Consider the following 23,066-nt stretch of genomic DNA (forward strand, 5'->3'; position numbering starts at 1 on the left):
GCACCAGGATGGTTTCAGATTCCAAGCATATTCTTCTTCTTGTCTTTACTTACCAATTGCTTTTTACTGTTCCCGATAACTTTTTATTGTCTTCCATTAACTTACTTTTAGATTATCAGACTGTCTTTTTTAAATGTCATTAGGGCAGTTAAATATCTGCTAATGGGAAGAGCAGTGAATTAAGGATCAGGAGCCCTGGGTTCTAGGTGCAGTTCTTGGGGCACTAATGAACTACTTAACCTTGGCCAAGTCACTTTCCCTACTTTCTATGACTAATTTTCCTCATTTTTTCCCTTTAAAATTAAGGGATTTGAGCTAGATGCTCTCTAGTTCCTTCCATCTCTGACATTTTATGGTTCTTAATCTTTTGGCATTTTATTCTGCAATGAAATCGTTTGCTTTTGGATAAAGAGGTTTTTTGAATGAATTAATTAATAAATTGGTAATTTGTTAAGCACTTACAAGTGTGAAGCACTATGCCTAAATATTCAGGATACAGAAAGGGAAATAAGACACACTCAAAAGACATCCAAATTGGGGAGACAATACCTCTGGAAGGTTTGAGCTGCAAGTTAGACAGAAAAGATCCATGTTCCATAGGATACAGCAGCAAAGCAGATGTTAATGCTTCTATAATGTAATTTCCACTGATAAAATCATAACACTTTCTGACAGTGGACCATTTGACAGTGCCAAGGACTTTGGTGTGAACTCTTTTCTGGGTCTTCAGTAAATGTGGCTATAGAAGCTACCTGTGGGAGCAGTTGCCAGGCTGCATTTCCATAAGGAGTGCATCCCGGGATGATGGCTGCAGATACTGGGCTGGAAGTATTGCCTTTCCAAAGTCTTTTGGGTACAGGATCCTGGGTTATCTCTGTCATAGTCCAAAGGGAGATTGGTAGTTAAGATGTTGGTGGTAGTTGGACTTGCCTGGCACTTGCTGCCTCCTGTCTGCCCCTCAGGATGCCCTCCTAGCTTCAGATGACTTCCAGACTTGTGAAAGACAGCTGGTTGGAAGTTGATGAGAATGGCCGGCTTCCTCTTCACAGGAGTTGCTTTCCCAAATTATGGCTGTGGGCGTAGGTCTGGAAGCAGGACCAGTGGTCTGAGGGGAAGGAGTGCTACTAAACCTAGGGCTCTTGTGCCTATCTGCTTGTTGATGGCAGTTAGTCATCAGTTGGTGATGGTGATGGTGGTGGTTGTGGTAATAAGAAAGGTAGGCCCCTTCTCCACAATGATTTCTTTCCTCAGTGATGGCAAGTAAATCTGATAGTTTAGGGAACACTGCTATTTTCAAGGCTCTTGGGTTAGGGCCTTGGTCTCTCTCTTTTGGGGTCCGAGGAGAGATGGTGGTCTTTGAATCATCATTTGCTATAACCCATTGACCTCTGTCTCTTGTTTTAAGTAAAATACTAGAAGGAATAGTTGCCAAAGCAGATTTATTTCATGATATCCTGGGAGGAAGTAAATTCAAGAAAGGCAGAGTCTTGATGTGTAGTGGGGTTGAGTGAGGAACAGCTGTGTATGTAAAGATATTAATATTAGCCACGTGGTGTTAATATCTGTGTGGTTCTTTAGATGAGGATACATCTTCTCAATACTTTGTAAATTCAGAAACAACTACTTTTTGCCTTTCTTGGGGGAAAACATGTCATGTTTTGAAAGGAATTAGATTTGGTGGAAAAAGAAGAACCTGGCCTAGAAGTTCAGAAATCTTGTCCTCTTTCAGAAGGTTGCCCACGTAGTAAATTCAAGATGCTGCCAAAGAGAAGTAGGGAGCTGATTTTAAAAATTCATCAACAGATAATTTATTAAGGTCTTACTGTGTTCTAGGTAGCTGGGCCTGCAGATACAAAGATAAGTGCTGCTTTGAGCATATGTAACTGAAGTCTCATTTTTAATTCCCTGACACTTTTGCTGCTGGAGTGGGAGGTGTGTAGGCCTGCCACCAATTAACCATGTACTTTACTATGCAATCAATGAACACTTAATTCTTCCTCCCCCTCAATCCTTCAGAAGAGTTAGTAGCATGTGGGAAGGATTCATATGGAGGATTTAGAGGAGAGTGAAATTAGCCTTGTTCTTCTTTGTCCTAGTGGGGTGAGCCTAGGACCAGTAAGGGTTTCAGGAGGGCAGATGTTACCTCAACATAAGGACCTTCTTAGCTATTAAATGCCATTTACCAATTCACATGCCACTTTGGGGAGAGAAGTCTGTAACTGGTAGACTTGAAGCAGAGCCTGGACAACTGTCTAAGGATGCAGCTGCCCAGTAGAAGGGCTTCGTAGATTAGCTGTCCTCAAAGGGCTCCTTCCAACATGAAAGATTTTGTCCAAAGTAGACTTTCAATACAGGGATTTTTATCTAAAATCCACCCCCAAAGCTGTAGGTGCATTAACTACCGGTCAGTTCTTGAGAAAAATTGTGGCAGTTTTTCTACTTCCTGTAGGTTATAGCTCTGAAGCTTTGAAACCACTGTCTTCTGTTGATTAATTTGTTCATGAGGAATGTTCACCACTTTGGTTTTTAGTGTTAGATGTTTTGTTTGTCTAATATAAGCAAAATATAATTATAGCAATTTTATTTCCTTCTCAAGAAAACTACCTCCGAAGTTTTTATTAAATCCGTAAAGACTTCTCTGTTCTCTCTGATCTCTCCCTCACATGGTTGCCTTGCACTTTGTACTCTTCTCACTTACCATATTTTAATTTGTATTCTCTTTATCTTTGTCTTGTTTTCCCTAATTTTTTTTTTGTCCAAGCAATCAGGAAACATTAAGCTCCTACTATGTGCCAGGTACTGTGCTAAGTGCGGGTAAAACAAAAATAAAAAAGGAAAACAGTCCCTGCCCTCAGGGACGTCACCTTGGAACTGGGGAAGACAGCACACCAAAGGAAGATTGGAGGGGGGGGAGGGTGTGTGTGTGTCTGTGTGTGTCTGTCTGTCTTCTTTGCTCTGTGTGTGTGTGTGTGTGTGTGTGTGTGTGTGTGTTCTTTGCTCTGCCCTCTACTCTTCTAACCCAAGGGGCAAAGGGTACTTCGGGTACTGATGAGGCTGATGCAATCCTGTAGGCCTGAGGTCCACACCTGCGGCTTCATCTTTTGTTGTAGACAGCTCCCCAGTGAGGAAATTTGCCCTACTGAAGCATATCCGGACCTGTTGTGCAATATTTTATAGTTTTAGGGAGTTGCCTGGGGCACTGAGAGGTTCTGGCTTGCCCTGAGCTAAATAGTCAATGTGTGTAGGAGCTGGAACTTGAATTCAGGTTGCCCTGACTCCTGAGGCTGGCTCTCTTTCTCCCGTCTTGCTGCACGTCGCCTCACTCCCTACTCCATTGGGAGGCAGCATTACGGTGTTGTGAAGTCAGCAGAGACCGGGGCTAGGATCCCGACTGGGTAGCCCTAGCCCAGTCACTTCACCTTTCTCTGAGTTAGTTTCTGCTCAATAAAATAGAGATGACGATAATAACAACTTATATTATATACTTTACAGGGTAAGTAGGGGGAAAGGAAGCACTAATAGAAATGTGAATTATTGCAAGGTCCTTGGAGGAAGAGACTAAGGATCTTTATTTTTTTTCCTCTCTCACTTTAAAAGCTTAATGTTTGAACAGAATTGAATTTTAAAAAATAAATGTTGTAAGCATGAATCACAAAATCAATTAACATGTCTGTTTTTGCTTATTCTTTTATCTAATCTATTGAAGTAGTAGTTGGAGTTGGGAGTTTATTATGTGGACTATGAACTTTATGACCTAGGACTCTAGGATATGATGACTAAAGATTGTTGAGAGGATGGTGTGCAAACAGTCCTTCCTTTCCTTTCAGGGTTGCTTGCTACTTTGTATGGTAATTATCTGTTAGTTTGGAATAAATGCTGGTCTCTGGGCCAGGTGCTGCTTTGCTGTCCCAGGAAAGTTGTTAAATGTAATAAGGGGTATAGAGTTCCCCTGGTTCCTCTAACTTGTCCCTACTAAAATTCTCCACAAGTAGGTTCTCCTTTAAATTTCCCTCTCCCCCCAGCACTTGTGAAGTAGGTAGTGGTGAGTTGAAATAAACTGGTACCCTTTTGTCAGAATTAACAAATGCTTTTAAAGCACCTCACTGTGCAGGCCCTGTGCTGGGGCTGGCCAGGGAATATCGAGATAAATAAGACACAGCATATAGCCTAGCAAGACAACTGTACCTTAAACCTGTATCTATAATGCAAAATAAAAAGTAAGCATTTAAGAGAGAAACCAAAAAATGTCATGCAAAGCCTGAAGGAAAAAAGGTCATTTCTGCTGGAGACTATTGGTGTAAGCTTCACAAAGAAGGTAGCCTTTAGGCCTAGTGAGTGAGTGAATGAATGAATCAAAATTTACTACACGCTTATCATATGTGAAGTACTTTGCTGAATGCTAGGAATACAAATAGAAAAAAAATAAGACAGTACCTTTTCTCAAGGAGCTCCCAGTCTGATTGGGCAATACAGCACATTTATTGTGGTGGGGGTGGGAGTTCAGTTGCAGGTCAGATGCTTAATGATGAGGATTTCTTCCTTGTACTTCTCCTCACATCCATGTTGTATTGTAAGTATGGTATTGGAATTACAGGGCTAGAAGGAAAGTCAAGCAGCCATTTATTTTTCATGTAATGATAAGGTTCAGAATTCCAAAGAAATTAAGCTGAATCTTCAAAAACAAAACAAAACAAAATAACAGCCTGTGGACAAGAGACACTTTAAGAAATAAATGGAAAATAGTGACTGGCAGGATTGGTGTTATCCTGTCCTATAGGTGACTGACATTTATTGCTATACAGGTGTTGAGTATGTTTAAAACTGCTTCAAGCATTACCAGCTAACTAACTTTTTTTGTCATCTGATACACTATAAATGTTATTTGTTGGGGTAAATGCCTGCTTCTGCCTAGAATCCTGCCTAAAGACAACAGCTTGCTTTTGGTTGGTATGAAAAAGCCACAAGATAACTAAAGTTTCTCATCTGAATTTGCTGCTTCTTTTTTTTTTCCCCAACCCTCCTTCCCTCACAGATTATCCTCTTGACTTGAATCACAGTGAAACCTTCCTGCAAACCACAACTTTTCTTCCTGAAGACTTTACATATTTTGCAAACCATACCTGCCCTGAAAGACTCCCTTCTATGAGTGAGTAATGCCCCATCTCATATTCCTTGCTTCTGCAAGTGATAGTCTTCCCTGCATTTGATTTCTTTAAACAAACTTCTTGGGGGAAAAAAAAGTCGTATCAATTCCTTTTTTTTTTTTTTTTTAACATCACAGATAATTCCCAATACCTACTTATGTCCATAGAACCCTCTTTTGTAACAAAAGTGATTGAGCAAAACCAATTGATTGAATGACTGACGGACTTTATGACGTTCCATACTCTTCCCCTGTCTTTCTGATAGAATGAAAGTACATTTCATGATGAATCCTAGAACCAAGATTGGTCATGATATTTAATCTATATGTAGCTTACTATTTTTTTTTATTTACATGTTTTAGTTATTGTGCATATTGTTCGCTAGATTTTAAGCTCTCCATCCCCCAAAGCTTCTCATATAAAATTCCTCCTCTAAAATCCTTATGGCATAAAGGTGTCTCTAGATTATTCAGGGTTATGCTGGCAGAGCACAGTCTAGGTGGAAGTACTGAAAATGATCAAATAATAAATTGGTGTTTTGGTTTTGGGTTTTTTTTGGGCCTTAGTGGATGGTCTACATAAGTTACTGGGGTTAGAAAAAAATCAAATGATGACTGGCTGAATGATGATGAGCCTTTCATAGGCTTACTCTAAGCCTTTCTACTTCTGAGAAATCAAGATTTATTTCTATGCCATAATGAAGCATTGCCCTATAGTGGAATATTTATATGGGTGGTTAAGGAAAGTGTGGATGTTTATGATCCTGGCATTATTAGGGATAGAGACTTAGGTAAAGCATTATTTGAATGCACATTTCTAGTCTTTCAGCATGGGTACACGTGAGGCTTCAGGATATCCCCTTTTGATTTTTGGGATTTTGTCCTTTTTGTGGCTTGTCCAGGTGCCTGAAACAAAGAGGTTAGGCAGTTTTGTCTAAAAATTGCTACCAGAATTTATTTGCCATTTTTATTATTTTCAGCCTAAGCCTCACACAGTGTCATTCACTCAGCTCCACACCTGTGTCAACCATCAGGGTATTCCTTTCCCCAGGCAGGGTATTAGGTTGGGTTGTTTTTTATTTTGGGGGATGGGGGAGCAGGGGGTTGGTGATGTTATCTATATCATGAATTCCACAAAGCCATTGTTGAATCAGAAAGAAGCTTTATTAATGACCTGGGAAGGCTGGGCACCCCACATGTGTGAGAACACGCATGTGAGAGCACACGTTTTGACAGATGCACACCTTTTTATTCCCCATTCCCCATTCAGATTTCCTTTCCCTGTTTCCCCATTGGCTGAGTATTATAGAGGTTACAGCCTATCCGAAGCACCTAATCTTCCTACGTGAGTCTCCACCTCTAATTACATCTCCCACTCCCCACAATTCAGGGACCCTGGCCCATACTATGAACACTCCTTTTGATGTTAATCTATACCTAATCTCAGAACTAGTTTTCCTCCTGTTGGTCTATTCACCCACCAACAGTGTTTTCTTATTCTAATTTATGGCTTCCCTTATTCAACTTCCACCTAGCCCCTAGACTGCACTTTTGCATTCCCTCCCAGTTTTAACTGACTCCAAAGCTGTCATGTAGAGTTCAACCCCTGATTGAGTGATGTGCAGAAGCAACATCCCCAATCACATTTTCCACAGTGGGGAGGTTCTTGATTTCATAGACAGCTTGAGTGCTAGAATCAATATGTATTGTAGTCTTCAGTCTTTTTCCAGTTTGCCCGATAACCCTGCTTTTTCCACACAAAAAACTAATATAGTAAACCTGGACATGATTCTTGGTGCCTTGAGCTCAGGACTCACTGGAGTATGACACCAGAAATTCTGCACCTGCACTTTCTTTTGGAGTATAACTTTGTCCTGTATTAAATAGGCAGGACTTTTGTTTCAGCTGTTAGATTATTGTTTTATTTCCTACTGCCTTTTGCTAGTGGTCTTAATTGGATGACTCTATGTAGGGTTCCTAGCAACTCTCCATGAATGAGAAAAGTTGGTTGCCTGGTTGTAGGAAAGAGAATTGAGCAGTCATTTTCAGCAGCTGTATTGGTTTGTCTCAGTCATGACCCTGTGGGAGATGTAGCCAGAGGTTAAGCTGACACACGATGAGCTGAAAATCAAAGGATGGGATTTCCAGCATTTTCTAAGCTATTGGAAAACTTTTGGACCTCTGCAGAGTAGCAGACTAGTATGTGGATTTTCTGGATTCTCAGTTTTTTCTTTTTCTACCTTCAGAGGGCCCAATAGATATAAACATGAGTGAAGTCAGAATGGATGACATCCACGAATTCTTCTCTAGAGACCCTGCCATCAAACTTGGAGGTCATTGGAAGCCCAGTGATTGCATGCCTCGTTGGAAGGTAAACTAGAGTCCAGTTTACCAGAAGGTAAACCAGTCCAGGGGTCTCACTTATGAGTACTCCTGATAGTAGTAATACATTTCTCATTTCTTGGTGCTTTGAAGTTATGTTTTCCTTGCAATAACTATTTGAAGTAGGTACTGAGTGTTATTATCCTCATTTTTGAAACTGACTCAGAGATGTTCACATGGTTGATACATGTCACCGATGGAATTTGAACTCAGTTTTCCTAAGTCCAGCACTTCCTGCCACACCAAACTACAACTACTTTTGTTAATTCACTTAATTGCAAATGATCCAGGAACAAAAATTTAATGGTTTTGTTAGGATAGTTCTAGGGCGAGGATTTTTTGGCCAGTGACCCTTGCTCACAAAGAAATTTGACTTGCTTAGACTTTGCCTTACTGGGTGTAAGAAAAGGTAATATACCTTATATAATAGACCTTATTATAAGGTAAGTAGACCTTATGCCCTACGCTCAGTAGTCTTTTGGTTTCTTCCCAGAGATTCAGGGATTGTTACGATGGTCACCTCTTTCAAACAGGGTGCTAGTAATGGGAAAGCTATATGTAGTCTGAAGAACAGTAAGCAGATGCGTCTTGTTCACAAACAGAAATTTGTTTGGTAACTTTGCACTAAAATTTTGGCATTTTTTTCCCCATCATTTTTAGAAAGGATAATTGTCAGTTTGATGGTGGGACTCTGTGTTCCGGTCCTAGTCACTGGTTGCAAGAAAGGTGCCAGAGAAAAATTGGTATATTGTTTTAACCTAGACAAAGAAATGGCTGGTGGATAGTACTAGAAACTTAGAGGACAAGATTGTACTAAGCTGGGTCGTATCTAGAGTGAAATCAGTTTAAGGTGTGAAGCTGATTTACCAGTATTGAAACTTAAAGTCTAGAAAAAGTTCAAGTTCTATCTCAGGGATCACCTCTTCTTCTCTTCTTTCTCCGGCCTTTCACCAGATAAAAATTATCCTTTCCCTTCAGCTATAAATTTTATAAAATACCTTGGATCCTCCTTTTATACCCAGGCCAATTTCCCCTTGCCTTTCACCAGATTAAAAATTAGCCTTTCTGGGCAGCTAGGTGATGCAGTCAATAGAGCACAGGCCCTGGAGTCAGGAGGACTTGAGATCAAATCCAGCCTCAGACACCTGACATTTAACTAGCTGTGTGACCCTGGGCAAATCACTTAACCCCAATTGTCTCACCAAAAACAAAACAAAACAAAAAAATTAGCCCTTCTTTCTCCTTTAAATTTTATAAAACACTTTGGATGTTTATGCTTATCACCATGCACTTTGCATCATACTTATTTGTGTACCTCTAACTCCTTCTCCCTCCCCTCCCCCTATCTTTTTTTTTGTTTGTTTGTTTTTTAAGTTTATCAGCTTCATAGAGTCAGGAACTTGTCTTATTTCCATTTTCATATCTCTAGCACCAACTGTGGAGTAGACCCTTCGTAAATGTTTGAATTGAGTTAAGCCATACTATGGTCAGGTCACTGATTCCCACCCTTTTTCCAAGCAGAACTGGCAAATGAGTTGTGGATTAACTGTGTGGGCTCCTATCTCGGTCTCTTTATAGGTGGCAATCCTTATTCCATTCCGAAACCGTTATGAGCATCTCCCTGTTCTTTTCCGGCACTTGATTCCTATGCTACAACGCCAGCGTCTGCAGTTTGCATTCTATGTTATTGAACAAGTAAGTGGGTTCTGCTTTTGTTAGTAGACTGTGCCACTCTCTTCCCCCAGGTGAAGAGGTAAGAGAACCTGAGCCTTACCATTGAACAGTCACAGGAGTGCTGGGGGAAGCAAGAAGTTCCATAGCTCTAACTGGTTTCTGTTGCTCATTGATGATTGTAAATCTCTGAGTAGGAGACAGATGCTTTGTTCACCTAGCATCATGAAACTCTGACCCAGGAACAAAGGATTCTTGTGTGATGTTTGGGCTAAGGACTGTGTGTCTAAGTACATATTTCTGGAAGCTGCTTTAAGATTATGGGAGTGTGGTCAGAGTCAGGTGAACTGGTTCTAGATGTAGCTTTGGGACCTTAAACAAGCCTCTTCTCTCTGGGCCTCATTTTTTTCATCTGTAAAATGAAGCCCTTAGACTCCATCTCTAAGGTAATTTAGTATTCTGGAATCTGTAAATGGAATGAAAGGTTTACATGTATCTTAGGAGATGTTCAAGGTCTATGTAGTAAACCACTGGGAGCTTCAGATAAACACTTACTTGACTAAGAAGAAGCATAAATGAGCACAGCTCCCCTCTGTCTTCCATAAAATATACTCAGTGACCCCCAGGTTGGTCCCAAAAGGAGGTTCCCTGGGACTAGGAAACCTCCTGCTTCCTTATACATATTTTCCTTGTTCAAATGGCGCTCAACTGAGTTTCAGGTCAGTCTGCTTAATGGCAAAGTGACCTCAACCTACCCTGGATCTACATGGTAGCTCCCTGACTCATGTAATAGGTGGTGCTAACATTGGAGACATCTTGAAGAAAGAAGCAATCAGAAGAAATTCATACCTTCACTATTAGCCATTTATTAAGCAAAACTATCTTCCCCTTTTCAGTTAAGGCTCTTTCTCTGTGCTGTTGAGGCATAAAACTTACCATTTTTGTTGATGACTTTCACAGGTTTTCTTGTGAAAAGGGGTGAAGGAAACTCTTGCAGGTCAGGGCTCCCATTTGTAGTGCTCTGCCCTCTTATACCCATCCTCTCCCATTAGACTTATCCTGAAGAAAATGAATGCCAAAGTGTCATATGATAATTAGGGGATAAAGTGGAAGCATGACCCATGTGGAGCATAAATAATAGTTGTAATTCATGTTTGTATAGTATTCTGTACTTTTCAAAATATTTGCCCATCACATCATTTGATTTTTGCAGTAGCCTTGTGAGGTAGGTAGAACAGGTGCTGTTGTCCTTAATTTGTGCCTTAGAAAATTGAGGAACTTAAGTCAAGTGACTTGTCCTTGGTGACCCAGTAATAAGTCGGGGAGCAACAAGACCAGAGCCAGAGCTTATACTGTGGCATGCTTTTCCTTGTACAAAACTGAGGCAGTAGTGTGTGTTTTGAGAGTCCGCTGAAAAATAAAACTTTATTTCACAGGCTGGTACTCAACCCTTCAATCGTGCCATGCTTTTTAATGTTGGCTTTCGTGAAGCAATGAGAGACTTGAATTGGGATTGTTTGATTTTTCACGATGTGGATCATATACCAGAAAATGATCGTAACTATTATGGATGTGGGCAGATGCCAAGGCACTTTGCAACCAAGCTGGATAAATATATGTATCTGTGAGTATCCGTTTAAATACACCTACCGTGCTTAGCAGTGAAGGGAGGGGAGAATTCCACAAGTGATAATTCAGATCTGATTCCTGCCCTAATGGAGGTCACAATTAGGCACAAATACATATGACCGTAATATACAACAACACGTAGAAAATACATTAGAAGGACCACGTTTTTTGTTAGATCCAAGGTTAAAGGTTGTTACCAGTGGAGGATGAGGAAAGGTTTCATGAAGGAGTTGGCATTTGAGTCAGTTTTCAAAGGATGGAAGATACATGGGGAGGGCATGACACAGGAACAGTGTGAGCAGAGGGTGTAGGAGATGTTCAGAGGAAAAAATCAGAGTAGTCTGATTTTGGATGGCATGTAGAGTGCTTTTGAGGTGGTTATATGAAAATAAGGCTAGTATTTTTATTATAGAAGCTCCTGACTGCCAAGAAAGGTCCTTTTACTTTACTCTAGATGTGATAGGCTTTTGAGCAGTGGAGTGATGACGCTGTTGGCAGCAGTGTGAAGGATGGTTTGGAACCAGGATGACCCGTTCAGAGGCTATTGCAATAATCTAGGCAGGGGGTAATAAGAACTTAGGTTAGGGTGGTAGCGGCAGCATTGAGAATGGAGAAAAGAGAGAATAAATATGAACAATATTGTGGAGATGGGATCACTAGGAACTTGGTAACTGGCTGTTTGGCAGGATTGGGGAAGAAACCGAGAGTCAACAGTAACCACATGGTATCAAACTTTCTCTTAGTTTAATAGGAAGAGTTCTGGGGAAGAAAGAAGGTAACAGGTGGCATAAGAGAAAACTTGACATGGCCCCTCACTATGTAGCTCAAGAGAGCAGCCCAAGAAATATTGTTGTCGTTGGAACCAGATGGATACCTGAGAACATTCCTGCTGTGGAAGAAAGTAACTGATTAAATAAAAATACATATGATTAATGGTATGATTTCTCTTGTAGGCTTCCTTATAATGAGTTTTTTGGTGGAGTGAGCGGCTTAACGGTAGAGCAGTTTCAGAAAATTAATGGCTTTCCTAATGCATTCTGGGGCTGGGGTGGAGAAGATGATGACCTCTGGAACAGGTATTATTTCTTTTCATGACTGTCAAAGATCCCTGTCTTGTTCAATTATATGGGCCTTGCAATCTAGCTCCCTGTCTCTGGCTAAGTGATTATTTACCTCTTTGGATACAGAGCTTTGGAAATATTTTGTTTCTACCAAAAAGTGGCAAATGTATATCCTTAGACACCTGTTTTTATTTCTCTTGCACTCAGCATTGGGAGAAGTATAAAGTGTAAATAATGTACCTGCCCTCATGGAGCTCACAGTGTGGACCTTAACACAGATATCTGTAATATAGAATGATATATGGAAAATGCATGAGAGATGTAAAGTGAAAAAAATTCATTTATTTCATAAGATGAACTAAGGCACTTATGCATAGACAGTAAGCTTTGGTGGCAATCTAGGGCTTTATATAAACCAGCTCATCAGGTGGCTATACTACAAAAGATTAAATGTTTACCTTAAGCATCCTTACATTATACCTAATGACCCAGAGGAGGCAGTGTGGTGTGAGGAGAATGCTGGACATCAAGAGACCTAGGTTCAAATGCTGGCTTTTAATTTTTTTATTCCTTTCTGTATATATCCCTGGGCAAGTCATTTAATCTCTCTAAGCTTGGTTTCCTTATCTGTATACAAATAAATATATTATTTCATTAGCTTAGGGAACTCCCTAAAGTGAAAACACAAAGCAATAGCCTTGCAGATTTTTCTTGGGAAAGTACTTGAGATACTTTAGAGGTTTTAAGAGAGAGAATTTGAACCCAGGTTTTCCTGTCTCTAACTCAGAACTATATCCACTATGTCACACTACCTCTTCCTTACTTGTAAAATGGGTAACTCATTTTAAGCTTATTAAAAACTTATTAATTAGCTCATAGGACTATTAGGAATTCACTTTGTAAATTGTGAAACCCCATATAAACATAAGCTGCTAATATTATCTGCTAGATCATTTATCTTGTGAGTTTGTGAATGGCTGTTTATGTTTGATTCTGCAACTCAGAATCAGGCTGGCTCAGGCCAGGGAAGTTTATTATCTAAGATTGAGAAGTCCCTTCCAACTCTAAATTCTAGGAAACTGTGCAGTGCCATAAAGGTTGATTGATTCATCCCAGCAAAAGAGTAAAAGTCTTCATGTTACCAAGATCCTTAGAAATAGACACCCACATGGGAAGGATCAATCATTCTCTAGGGAGTTCTGGAGGCATGTCCTCTAGCTGGGAGCTGGATGTCATAAAAATCATTGGGGGGGCAGCTAGGTGGCGCAGTGGATAGAGCACCGGCCCCAAAGTCAGGAGGACCTGAGTTCAAATCCGGCCTCAGACCAAACACTTGACACTTACTAGCTGTGTGACCCTGGGCAAGTCACTTAACCCCAATTGCCTAAAAAATAAAATAAAATAAAATAAAAATCATTGGGAAATCTTTGTGTTAGCCTAATCAATACATCAAGGATAAGACGTGCTATGTTACTTATTATAGATACCTGTTTATTGTTCCTTTCATGCTGATGAGTGGTCATTAGCCATGAATTAAAGTCCCGTGCCAGGGATTTTGAGTTTCTTTGGGATTTACAGAACTGTAAACCTTCAATTGGTCAAAGTTAAAATAGACAGGGGGACTTTTTTATCCACTTAACGATGATTTGAACTCTGTTAAAAGCTCTCTTCTCTTTTTCTGTGTCTCTTCCCCTCTTCCTCTCCCTCTTTCTTTTCTTTCCTCTCTTTCCCCATTCTCTCCAAAATCTCTACTGTAGTCTAAAATCCAGTCCTCTTTGTCTTTTCAGAGTACAGAATGCAGGCTACTCAGTGAGCCGGCCAGAAGGCGACACTGGGAAGTATAAATCTATCCCTCACCACCATCGAGGAGAAGTGCAGTTTCTTGGGAGGTAAGTGTAATTTCTTTGTTCATCACAAAGATATCCTCAATACTATTCATCTCTAACGGCCTCAATTCACTTCTGCATCTAAGATCTATTTAATGACAGCTGCCCCACAATACTCTAATTCTACCTACATTTTTTTTAAGTAGAAGGCTGCCATGAATGCCTGACTGTCAATGAAATTTGAGAGTGAAATCTTTGAAGGAAGATAGTAATTCCATTTTATGTTTTGCCATCTGTTCCATAATCTTTTGAGAATTTATCAAGGTTCATCTAAAATGAAGATTTTTCCATACCTCACCCTGCCCCATAACAAGGCATATATATATATATCACAAGTCTCCATGCTTTCGGTCTTCGTGATCTTCTGGTGTCCTTGTTATTGCCTTCCTCCCTACTGGTAGCTTAGCTTTTGCTGGCCCACAGCAAGTGTGAGTATTGTGTTTTTCTTTGTCTCTCTTTTCTGGACCAACCCAGACAGATGATTATCATTATGAACACCATTTTACAAATCTCATTGGTTAGAATCATTATGGTATCTTCAAAAGAAACTGAAATAGTACCCTCGTTTGGATCCCTTTCCTGAGTTTTCTGTCACATGTTCTACTGTCTTCTCCATTCCCCTTCCCCAGTGACATATGCATATGTAGAGAGAGGTATTAGACCTAACTTTAGAGCTGAGCATGTTGGTGTTTCGTCCTTGAACAGGTATGCGTTATTGAGGAAGTCAAAGGAAAGACAAGCTCTGGATGGCCTCAATAACTTGAACTACTTTGCAAACATCACATATGACGCCTTGTATAAAAATATAACTGTAAACTTGACACCAGAGCTGGCTCAGGTGAATGAATATTAAGAGGAGAGAAGATAAGTTTGTTTCACCCATTACCAAGACAACCTGGTGAGATATTTTGTGAATCTGCACGGGAAGAAAACAGGAATACATGGGCTAATGAAGGATCACAGGGTTTGAAGAATACTATTGCAAAATGCACGCACAAAATGTCTTCGCTGTCCAGGCCCAGTGTGATTGTGTAGCAAGTTTGGGAGCCTCACTCATCAGGACTTGCTTTCTCTTTTCCAATGATGGTGGTCTGTCCTGCTGCTCTTCTCTCCACCTCTCCATTCCCTATGTCCTGTCTCAGCCACAATCTCCAGGACCAGAACTGTGATCAGACATGGCTGATGTCCTGCCACGGAGCTTGTTCTTCTGAATGACGTCTTCATCTTCTTTGCTTTTGGAGGCAAAGAACCAATCCCACTACAAGGGCAGCTGCCTTTATGGAAGAGCAAATGAACCACTCCTCATCCATCCTGCTACATTTGTGGTGTTTTTGTTTTGTTTTTTAATTACTTGGGGGGGGGTACATAGAGATATATAACTATCGCTTCTTGAAGAAGCGAAAGTGTAAATAAGCTGTGTAAATTGCCTCTTCTTTTTTTTTAATTTAATTTTACTGTTGACTCAGATTCAAGCAGAGAGTTTACCTATTCAATCACTTATTTAGTTGACAGGTGCCAGGCTTAGTTTAAATGTAGTTGCAGTGTATCTTTTATCACTGAAATTCTGGCTCTTTGGGGAGACCTTTCAAAAAGGAACAAAATATCTGATTTGTCTGTTTCATATCTTTTGTAGCTGATGTCTCCTCTATTTCCCCTTCCTGGCCCTGACTTTTCGTGTTGACTCTTATTCTGGCCCCTTTTTCTTAATCACTTCTCCCGCCCGTGGAGGGTGTGAAACATGACTGTGCCTGCCCAGAGCCAGATCCCTCACAAAAACTTGTGCATGTGCCCCAGACTGTCTTTGACACTATTCCCCATCTTTGCTCTATTGAGGAATTTGGGGTCCCCGGAAATCAACTAGTCATTCTAGTTTATTCCTAAATTACCAATGGCTTCAGTGGTTCCTCCTCACTTTGCTCTTTTTTCTTTTCAGAAGAGTTGTTTTGGTTATTTTATCATTAACAAACATTTGAAGTCTTTAAAATTCAGCCAGGGAGTGGATAACACAAATATGTCAGTGAGCAAAGCACAGCTAAAAGGAGAATATTGACCAACAGTCAGAGAAAGCTTTTGAAGTATGAGAATGAAGTACTCTCTTCCTATCTCCTGTTTTTTGAGACCTGATTCCAAATTGCATTTTGGTTGACGCCGCTTAAATTTTCTTTGTGTACAACTCACTGATTTCTATAGGACCTGAAAAAAATCTCCCAAAATGTCTGTGCTGGAAAGCACCAGATTTATTTTTTTTTAACATAACATATATTTACATATTATAATTAGAAATCCTCTCTGAAGAGTACTTCATGTTTTCCTTTTTCTTCATTTGCCTTAGTTTGCTTTATACTTCCATAGCTTTCATGGTTTACCTAAGTATGTATGTAGGTGGGAATTCTTTTTTTCCATTGTTGCATGTGTTTGGTTCCATGGACATATGATCCCCACACCCGTGGAGTGTGGGTGTGATTGGCCAAGTTTGGTTGTATTTGTTTCTTTGTCTCTTGGGGACTCAATTGGTATCTAGAAAATGTGGTATTATAGCTTGTCATACTTATCAGCTTGTATGAGAGTGCAGGAAACTGTTCTTGAGAAAGCTGGTAAGCTGTCATGTTTTTTAAAAGTATTTTGAACACACGTGCTTTACAACAACTTTATGAGGGAACATTATACACAGGATTTTTGTTCATAGAGCATATAGCAATAAAGATTTGATTTTGTTCCCTTCCCTTCCACCCCTTCCCCTCAAGAAATTCAAAGACCCTTTTCAAATTGACCCTACATTCTCCCTCTTTAGTCCTGGAAGTGTAAGCACTGTATCTAATGCGATGGTCAGGATATTTTGGATTGATTTGCTCTTCAGCTTTTTAACTTAAATATCCTCTATGTGGTGGGTGATGTATGTGTATATGCCAAGATTTTAAACTAATTTCTATTAGTAACAAAGCTCTTTTTTGAGAATATTTACCATCTGGGAAAGACAACATTGGCCCAAAAGTTTCACCTGATTGAGGGGAGGGGTTGAAGGAACAGATCGAAACACAACCTGAAAAGGTCCGTTTCATTGCATAAAATAGAATCAGTTGTATTCATTTGCAATCACGGATTTCTTTTTTCTTTTTTTTTTTTGTAAAGGTGGAATCTCTTAATGTTGCACTGTTTAGTCATTTATCCCATAAGTCAAATGTAGTAAGAATGAATGTGATTGTTAAAAAAAAAACAAAAGACAAACAAAAACATACAGGCAAGTGCATGTTTTGTTAATGGTGTAAAAGAAGGGCTCATTTTAAAAATGCAAACAGCCAGCCAACACCATCTCATAGAGTTTTGGCAGCTGGAATTCTACATGGTCGATGGTGAGCCCCTCCTTCAGGACACTGAAGAGGAGAGCATAGATGAAAAATGGAAGTCACTTCTCTACCCCAACCTACCCAAGCTTTGCCCCATTACAGATTTATATGGGGTTTCAATTGGCTAAAAACTATTTGGTTCTGAATTGGTTTAGAATCCTTGCCAAAGGTTCTTCTACTGATTGCAGCTGAGCAGGAACTCCAAATGTGGCTTATCTGTAGTCACCATTTCAGATGGCATCAAAATGTAGGTCACTTTTGTCCATCACTAGGTTTTTTGAACTTGTCCTTTATGTTTTTAAGAGGTGCCAGGGGTACATTTTTGCACTGAACTCTAAAGATGTTTTAAAAAAAAAAGCAGACCACACACTTTTCACAAAAGTAGTCCTTTGTCATTATCTTAATTACTCATGTGTTTGTACATTTTTGTATGTTATTAATTTATGAATGATTTTTTCAGTAAAAAAAAAATACATATTCAAGAATGAGACTTCGGTGTCATCACTTTCTGTTCAGCTCTGGTTATTTGTCTAGTATCATTTTCTTTGCAGATTTCCATCTCACCCTGCTCTTTGGGATCGCTGAAACCAGTTTTGTCTCCATTGAGCAGGCCACACAACATTCATCCTGTCTCCTGTTGTTGGAGCTGGGACCACGGCATCCAGAACACAATTAAGATGGAGTGAGAAGTAGACTTGAGTAATATAGTCGACAAACATTTTAATGCTTATTATGAAGCAGGCACTGATCTACATGGGGAAACTACTAGAATCAGGCTGCTTTCTAGTCAGGGGCAAGATGGAAGTCCATGAGAGGGGTGGGCTGTTTCCTGACTTACAGAGGCAGCCTGCTATAATGGAAAAAAACCTGAACTGGAAGGCTGGAGACCCTTTTCCTAGCCCTGGTGTTGCCACTGACAACAGCTATCATCTTGGGAAAATTCCTTTCTCTGGATCTGCATTCTGTTTTCTGAAAAATGAGAAGAATTGAACAAGATGGTATTTAAAAGTTTCTTCTAGAGAATCAATAGACTGAAGGCCCAGAATGAGAAGCATTTTTTTTTAATACACGCAGCCAATGTGAGGATTTGTTTTTCATATTTGCCAGTAGGATTTTGGTTTTCCTTTTTACATTTTGGGAGGTTAGGAGAGAGAAGGGGAACTAGCTGATTTAGGGTTGACTAACAGGAAAAATACTTATATTTGGGGGCTTTATAATAAAAGAAACAGAAAAATAGCATTTTATGTAATGCTTTATGTATGTTGTTTCATCTGATCCCCACAACAACCTGTTATCTCCATTTTACAAATGGGGAAGTTGAGGTTGAGAGAGGCTAAGAGAATTTGCTCAGGACCACACAGCTGTGTCTGAGGAAGGATTTGAACTCTGGTCTTCCTAACTCCAGGTTCTGTACTCTTTCCACCTAGATGTCTGACATTGTTAGTGGGATGAGCTGTCCTAGGATGGGGTATTTGCATTTTCTTTCCTGGGTTAATCAGGAGATTTTAATTAGCCCTAAGAAGCTTGCTCCTGTCTAGATAACAGAAACACCCATTCAAATATAACAGGGCTTGTTTTCAGAGCTAAAGGGGTATGATATTATTGTTTGCCAGTGAGAGAAAGATGGTTTAGAATAAAGGAACTGGGAATCCCAGTCTTCCTGCATTGGGAATCGGGGAGACTTGGATACTAGTCTGGGCTCTCTTATTAATTTGCTGGGTGACCTTGGGCCTGTTATTTCCTTCTCTTCTCCTGCAGTTTCCTTTTCTACAAAATAAGGAGGAAGGACTAAGATTTCATCCAGCCCTGTTGTTATATAATTAATTAAATTTTTTAAAAATTTCTCTTAGTTTTTGGTACAATTAGTTAAGTTTAAGAATAGATTCTGTTCTGCCATTCCTCCACACATAGTGAAAAAATATTTTCACAAATATGAACTTGGTGTTTAAGGCCTTGAAATGACTTTTGCTTTCCAATTGACCTATTTCATAGAAAGATTCATCTGCCCATGGATTGTTGTCAGTGCCCTCTATTTACAGACTCAGAGTAAACTGAGGCTGGCTGGGGGGGTAGGGGAGAGGGAGGTGATAACTTGCCCATAGTCACACATGTAGCAATCAATGGTAGACCAGCTGACTCTGGAACTTGGGGCTTATACCAGTAAAACACATCTCTGCCTGACTGTAAAATCTGTGCTTCTTGGAACGTCCCTGCCCTTCCCCTTTCCTTCTCCTTTGGCCACCTGGTAATTCTGCTGCTGCCTCATGTTTGTAAGGCCACCTACACTCTTCCTTTGGCAAAAGCCCAAGCTCTACTGTAGGAATGAGGAGGTGGAAAGAGGAAAGACCTTTCTGCCTTATGGCTACGGGAAATAAATTTGAGGGTGTGATTCAAGAAAGAATTAAAGAATGCTAGAGAAAGCAGTCTGCCCATAGCTGCTCCAAGAGATTACACAAATGGTATAACCTTTCCTTTATGGTTTGCCCTTGCTTCCGGCACTCCCTGTGAAGATAAATAGGAATCAAACATGAATCATAAAATGTATTTTGGTTTATGAAGGGAACTTAACCACCCTCCCTTCCTCCGTAGGATAGGAGAAAGAAACACTATAATACTAGAAAACAGGAGACCTGGATCTCGGCCAACTGCTCAACCTGTGCAACCTTGGTCAAGTGGAACACTCTGTTGTGTGACCTTGGACAGGTCACTTCACCTCTCTCATTTCTCAGTTTCCTTATCTGTATTTCCTTATGCCATGTTGATCATCTGGACCATGGAGATAGAGAGTTAGAGATGTATCACAGGAGATAATAGTCATGAAATGGCAAAAGTACAAAGGAATGTCTAACATGACTCTTTAAAAAGTTTTAATTATTTCCATTGTCTTCATCTACTTCTATAGACCTAACTCTTTAAAATATACAGGATTGGACGAAATACCAAGATTTTTGGCTTCTTTGTATTGATCTTTTTATTTTTTTTTTGAGTCTTTTTTTATTCTAAACTTAAACACCAAAACCAGATTGTTTCTATATACAAAGCAGAACAGAAAGAAAGCTTATACATTTCTAAGTATACCACATATTGTTTGCTTCTCCATCTAAGTAAAAAATAAATTCAACATGTTATTTTCAAAGTTGTCCTTCTTGGCTCTGTTTCCTACTGACCTTTCTCTTTTGTGCCTTTATTTTAAATGTTTCAGTTTCCTTTTTTCTTTAACTTATCACAAACATATGTATAATCAAGCAAAACCAGTTCTCACTATAATCACATCTAAAATGTCTCAATTGGCACTCTGTGTCCATCATATCTCTCCCTGGGGACAGGCATGTTTCATCACGGGTCCTCCAGAATTGTGGTTGGTCATTGTGCTGATCAGTTCCTAAGTCTTTCAAAGTTGTTTGCCTTTACAAGATTGTTGTTACTGTATAAATTGTTCTACTTACTTCACTTTACATCACTTCATATAAGTTTTCCCGGGTGTCTTTGAAATCATCCCCTTCACAATGGTATACCAGCATATTTATATGCCACAACTTTTCACCCATACCCCAGTTTATGGCTATCCCCTTAGTTTTCAATCCTTTGCTGTCATAAAAAGGACCGAGTAGCTCTGTTTTCTTACTAGCTTTTTTTTTTCCATTTGGTAAGCTTCTTTCTAGACCCTCTCTTCCCTAAGTCCTCCCCCTCCACCACAATTAGAAAAAAAGAAAAAACAAAACTCTTATATTAACTATGCATTGGTCATGTCCAAAATGGTATATATATCACTCTGCGTGTTGATTTTATCACCTCATTATCAGGAAGTGGTTAGGGTGCTTCATTCTTGGTGGTCTGAAAATTGTGGCTAGCCAAATCATTGGTTACAGTTTTTAAGTCTTTCTTGGTTGTTTTTCTTTACAATGTTATTACATAGCCTTTTGGATTCTATGGTTCTTCTCACTTTACCCTGTCTCAGTTCATATGTCTTCCCAGGTTTGTCTGAAGTGGTCGCTCATCATTCCTTAGGGTGCAGTATCAACTCACACACCCTAATTTGTTCAGCCATTCCTCTATGGATGGGCATAGCGCCTTAATTTCTAGTTCCTACAAAAAGAGCTGCTATGAATATTTTTTGTATGTATGAGCTCTAACTGTCTCTTTGGGGAATAGACCCAGCAGTCACAGATTCCGGTTTTTTGAGTATAATTCTAAATTACTTTCCAGAATGACTGAACCAGTTCATAGCACCACCAACATCTTTGTACAATTCTTAAGCCTCTATCACTTAGGTTGTAGAAATGATTTACGAGTGGAGTTAAATGACAAATTGCATTTCTTTTCTCCTGGGTAATGAGGGTTAGTTAGTCAGACTTGGGGAACAGTCGACCTTCTTGCCTAAGGTAGCCTTTTGTTGTCATTATCAGATGATCTGAAAAAAAGCTAGTGTTATTTGTAATGGAATTGTCCAAAAGAATTTTTTTCCAAATACCATTTGCTGATTGTTTATTTCTCTGTAGCTACAATGTAAACTATTAGCATTTGGAAAATGCCAGATATTAACAGAGCTTCTGAATTCACAAATAACTCAAATATACAGGGTATCCCAGAAGTTTTGATGGAGGTTTAAGCTTTAATGTATGAAGAGCCATGGTGATTCCTCTATCTACTACCAGTAGTCCCTACCTGGCTTCAAAATTCAAGCGTTTTTCAGACAATTACCAGCCAGCTGTCTCTTAGTCATTGATTCAATCATTTATTAGTCTCCTACTGGATGCAGAGTACTCATAGCTCTCTGTGCAACGTGTTTGACTAAAAAAGACCTAGAGAAGGTGTCTATGGTATTTACTGAAACACAGTAAGCAGATTCCTGGGCAGCTAGGTGGCTCAGTGGATTGAGTGCTGGGCCTAGAGCCAGGAAGACCTGAGTTCAGATCCAGCCTCAGACACTGGCTGTGTGATCCTGGGCAAGTCACTTAACTGTTTGCCTCAGTTCCTTCATCTGTAAATGAACTGGAGAAGGAAATGGCAAACCACTCCAGCATCTTTGCCAAGAAAACCCCAAATGGAGTCAGAAAGAGTCAGATGTGAGTTAAATGACAACAAAGGAGATGCTACTGACCTAATGTAAGATCTACTTGAAGCTCTACATGCTGTGGTATAAGCCATGTTGTTTCCACACTTTCATTTAGAGTCAGATAGACCTTTCATAGGGCAGCCTGCTGTATTAGAGAAGTGAATTTGGAAGTCCTCCTTTGAATCCCCTCTGCTATTTACTGGCTATTGAACTTAGGCCAGTCTCTTGATCCTTTATGGAGTGCTACAAAAATGAGAGGGAGGGCTAGACTCAATGATCTCTCAGATCTCTTGCAGCTCTAAATCCTACAGTTCTGTGATTCCTTTGAGGGCTGTTGGCAGGTTCAGAGCTGTGGAAAGTGCTAGATTTGGAGTCAAAGAACCTAGGTTCAAATCCCAGTTCTGCCACTGACTTACCCATGAGAGCTTTGCATCTCTGGGTTTCTGTTTCTTTGTAAAATGAGGAAGTTTGGGCTGGGTTAAAATCCCTTCTAGCTCTGAATTTCTGTGGAATTTCCTCAGTGTCTTGTCTACTCACTAAAGCAAGATGGTATGTGGCAGGGGGTGGGACTGGTAAGACCCCTGAGCTTGGAATCAGGGAACTTGGATTTGAGTTCCATCCATGCCAATTATTACCTATGCAACTGAGTCATTGTCTAAGCCTCAGTGCCCTTGTCTGTAAAATAAGGATAAAAATAAGCTTCCTAATTTATAGAGTTGTGAAGAAAAGTGCTTTGTAAGTTATCAAGTGCTATAGGAAGGTAAGCTGCTACTCATTTATTATGAGACTCCCCATAATAAGTACCAGTTCTTGCCTGCCCCCGCCCAACTGTTGTAAAGCTCTGTGGTGTGAGGCCCAAGTCATGATGTTCTATACCTCCTCTGCCCCTGGCCG

General features: G+C 39.9%; 1 protein-coding gene across 1 annotated transcript in view; it reads left to right on the plus strand.

The window, feature by feature from the left end:
* The window catches only part of B4GALT5 (beta-1,4-galactosyltransferase 5), a 109,164-nt gene extending 91,566 nt beyond the window's left edge, over positions 1–17,598 (plus strand). The window contains exons 3-9 of the mRNA XM_027852433.1: positions 5,033–5,146; positions 7,390–7,514; positions 9,104–9,220; positions 10,633–10,820; positions 11,779–11,901; positions 13,674–13,775; positions 14,478–17,598. Coding sequence (XP_027708234.1) covers positions 5,033–5,146; positions 7,390–7,514; positions 9,104–9,220; positions 10,633–10,820; positions 11,779–11,901; positions 13,674–13,775; positions 14,478–14,625 — 917 coding nt within the window. The 3' untranslated portion in view covers positions 14,626–17,598. The remainder of the gene's footprint in view (positions 1–5,032; positions 5,147–7,389; positions 7,515–9,103; positions 9,221–10,632; positions 10,821–11,778; positions 11,902–13,673; positions 13,776–14,477) is intronic.
* The last annotated feature ends 5,468 nt before the right edge of the window (positions 17,599–23,066 follow it).

Source organism: Vombatus ursinus, unplaced genomic scaffold (genome assembly GCF_900497805.2).
Source record: "Vombatus ursinus unplaced genomic scaffold, bare-nosed wombat genome assembly UNPS02000580.1, whole genome shotgun sequence".
Taxonomy (NCBI): Eukaryota; Metazoa; Chordata; class Mammalia; order Diprotodontia; family Vombatidae; genus Vombatus; species Vombatus ursinus.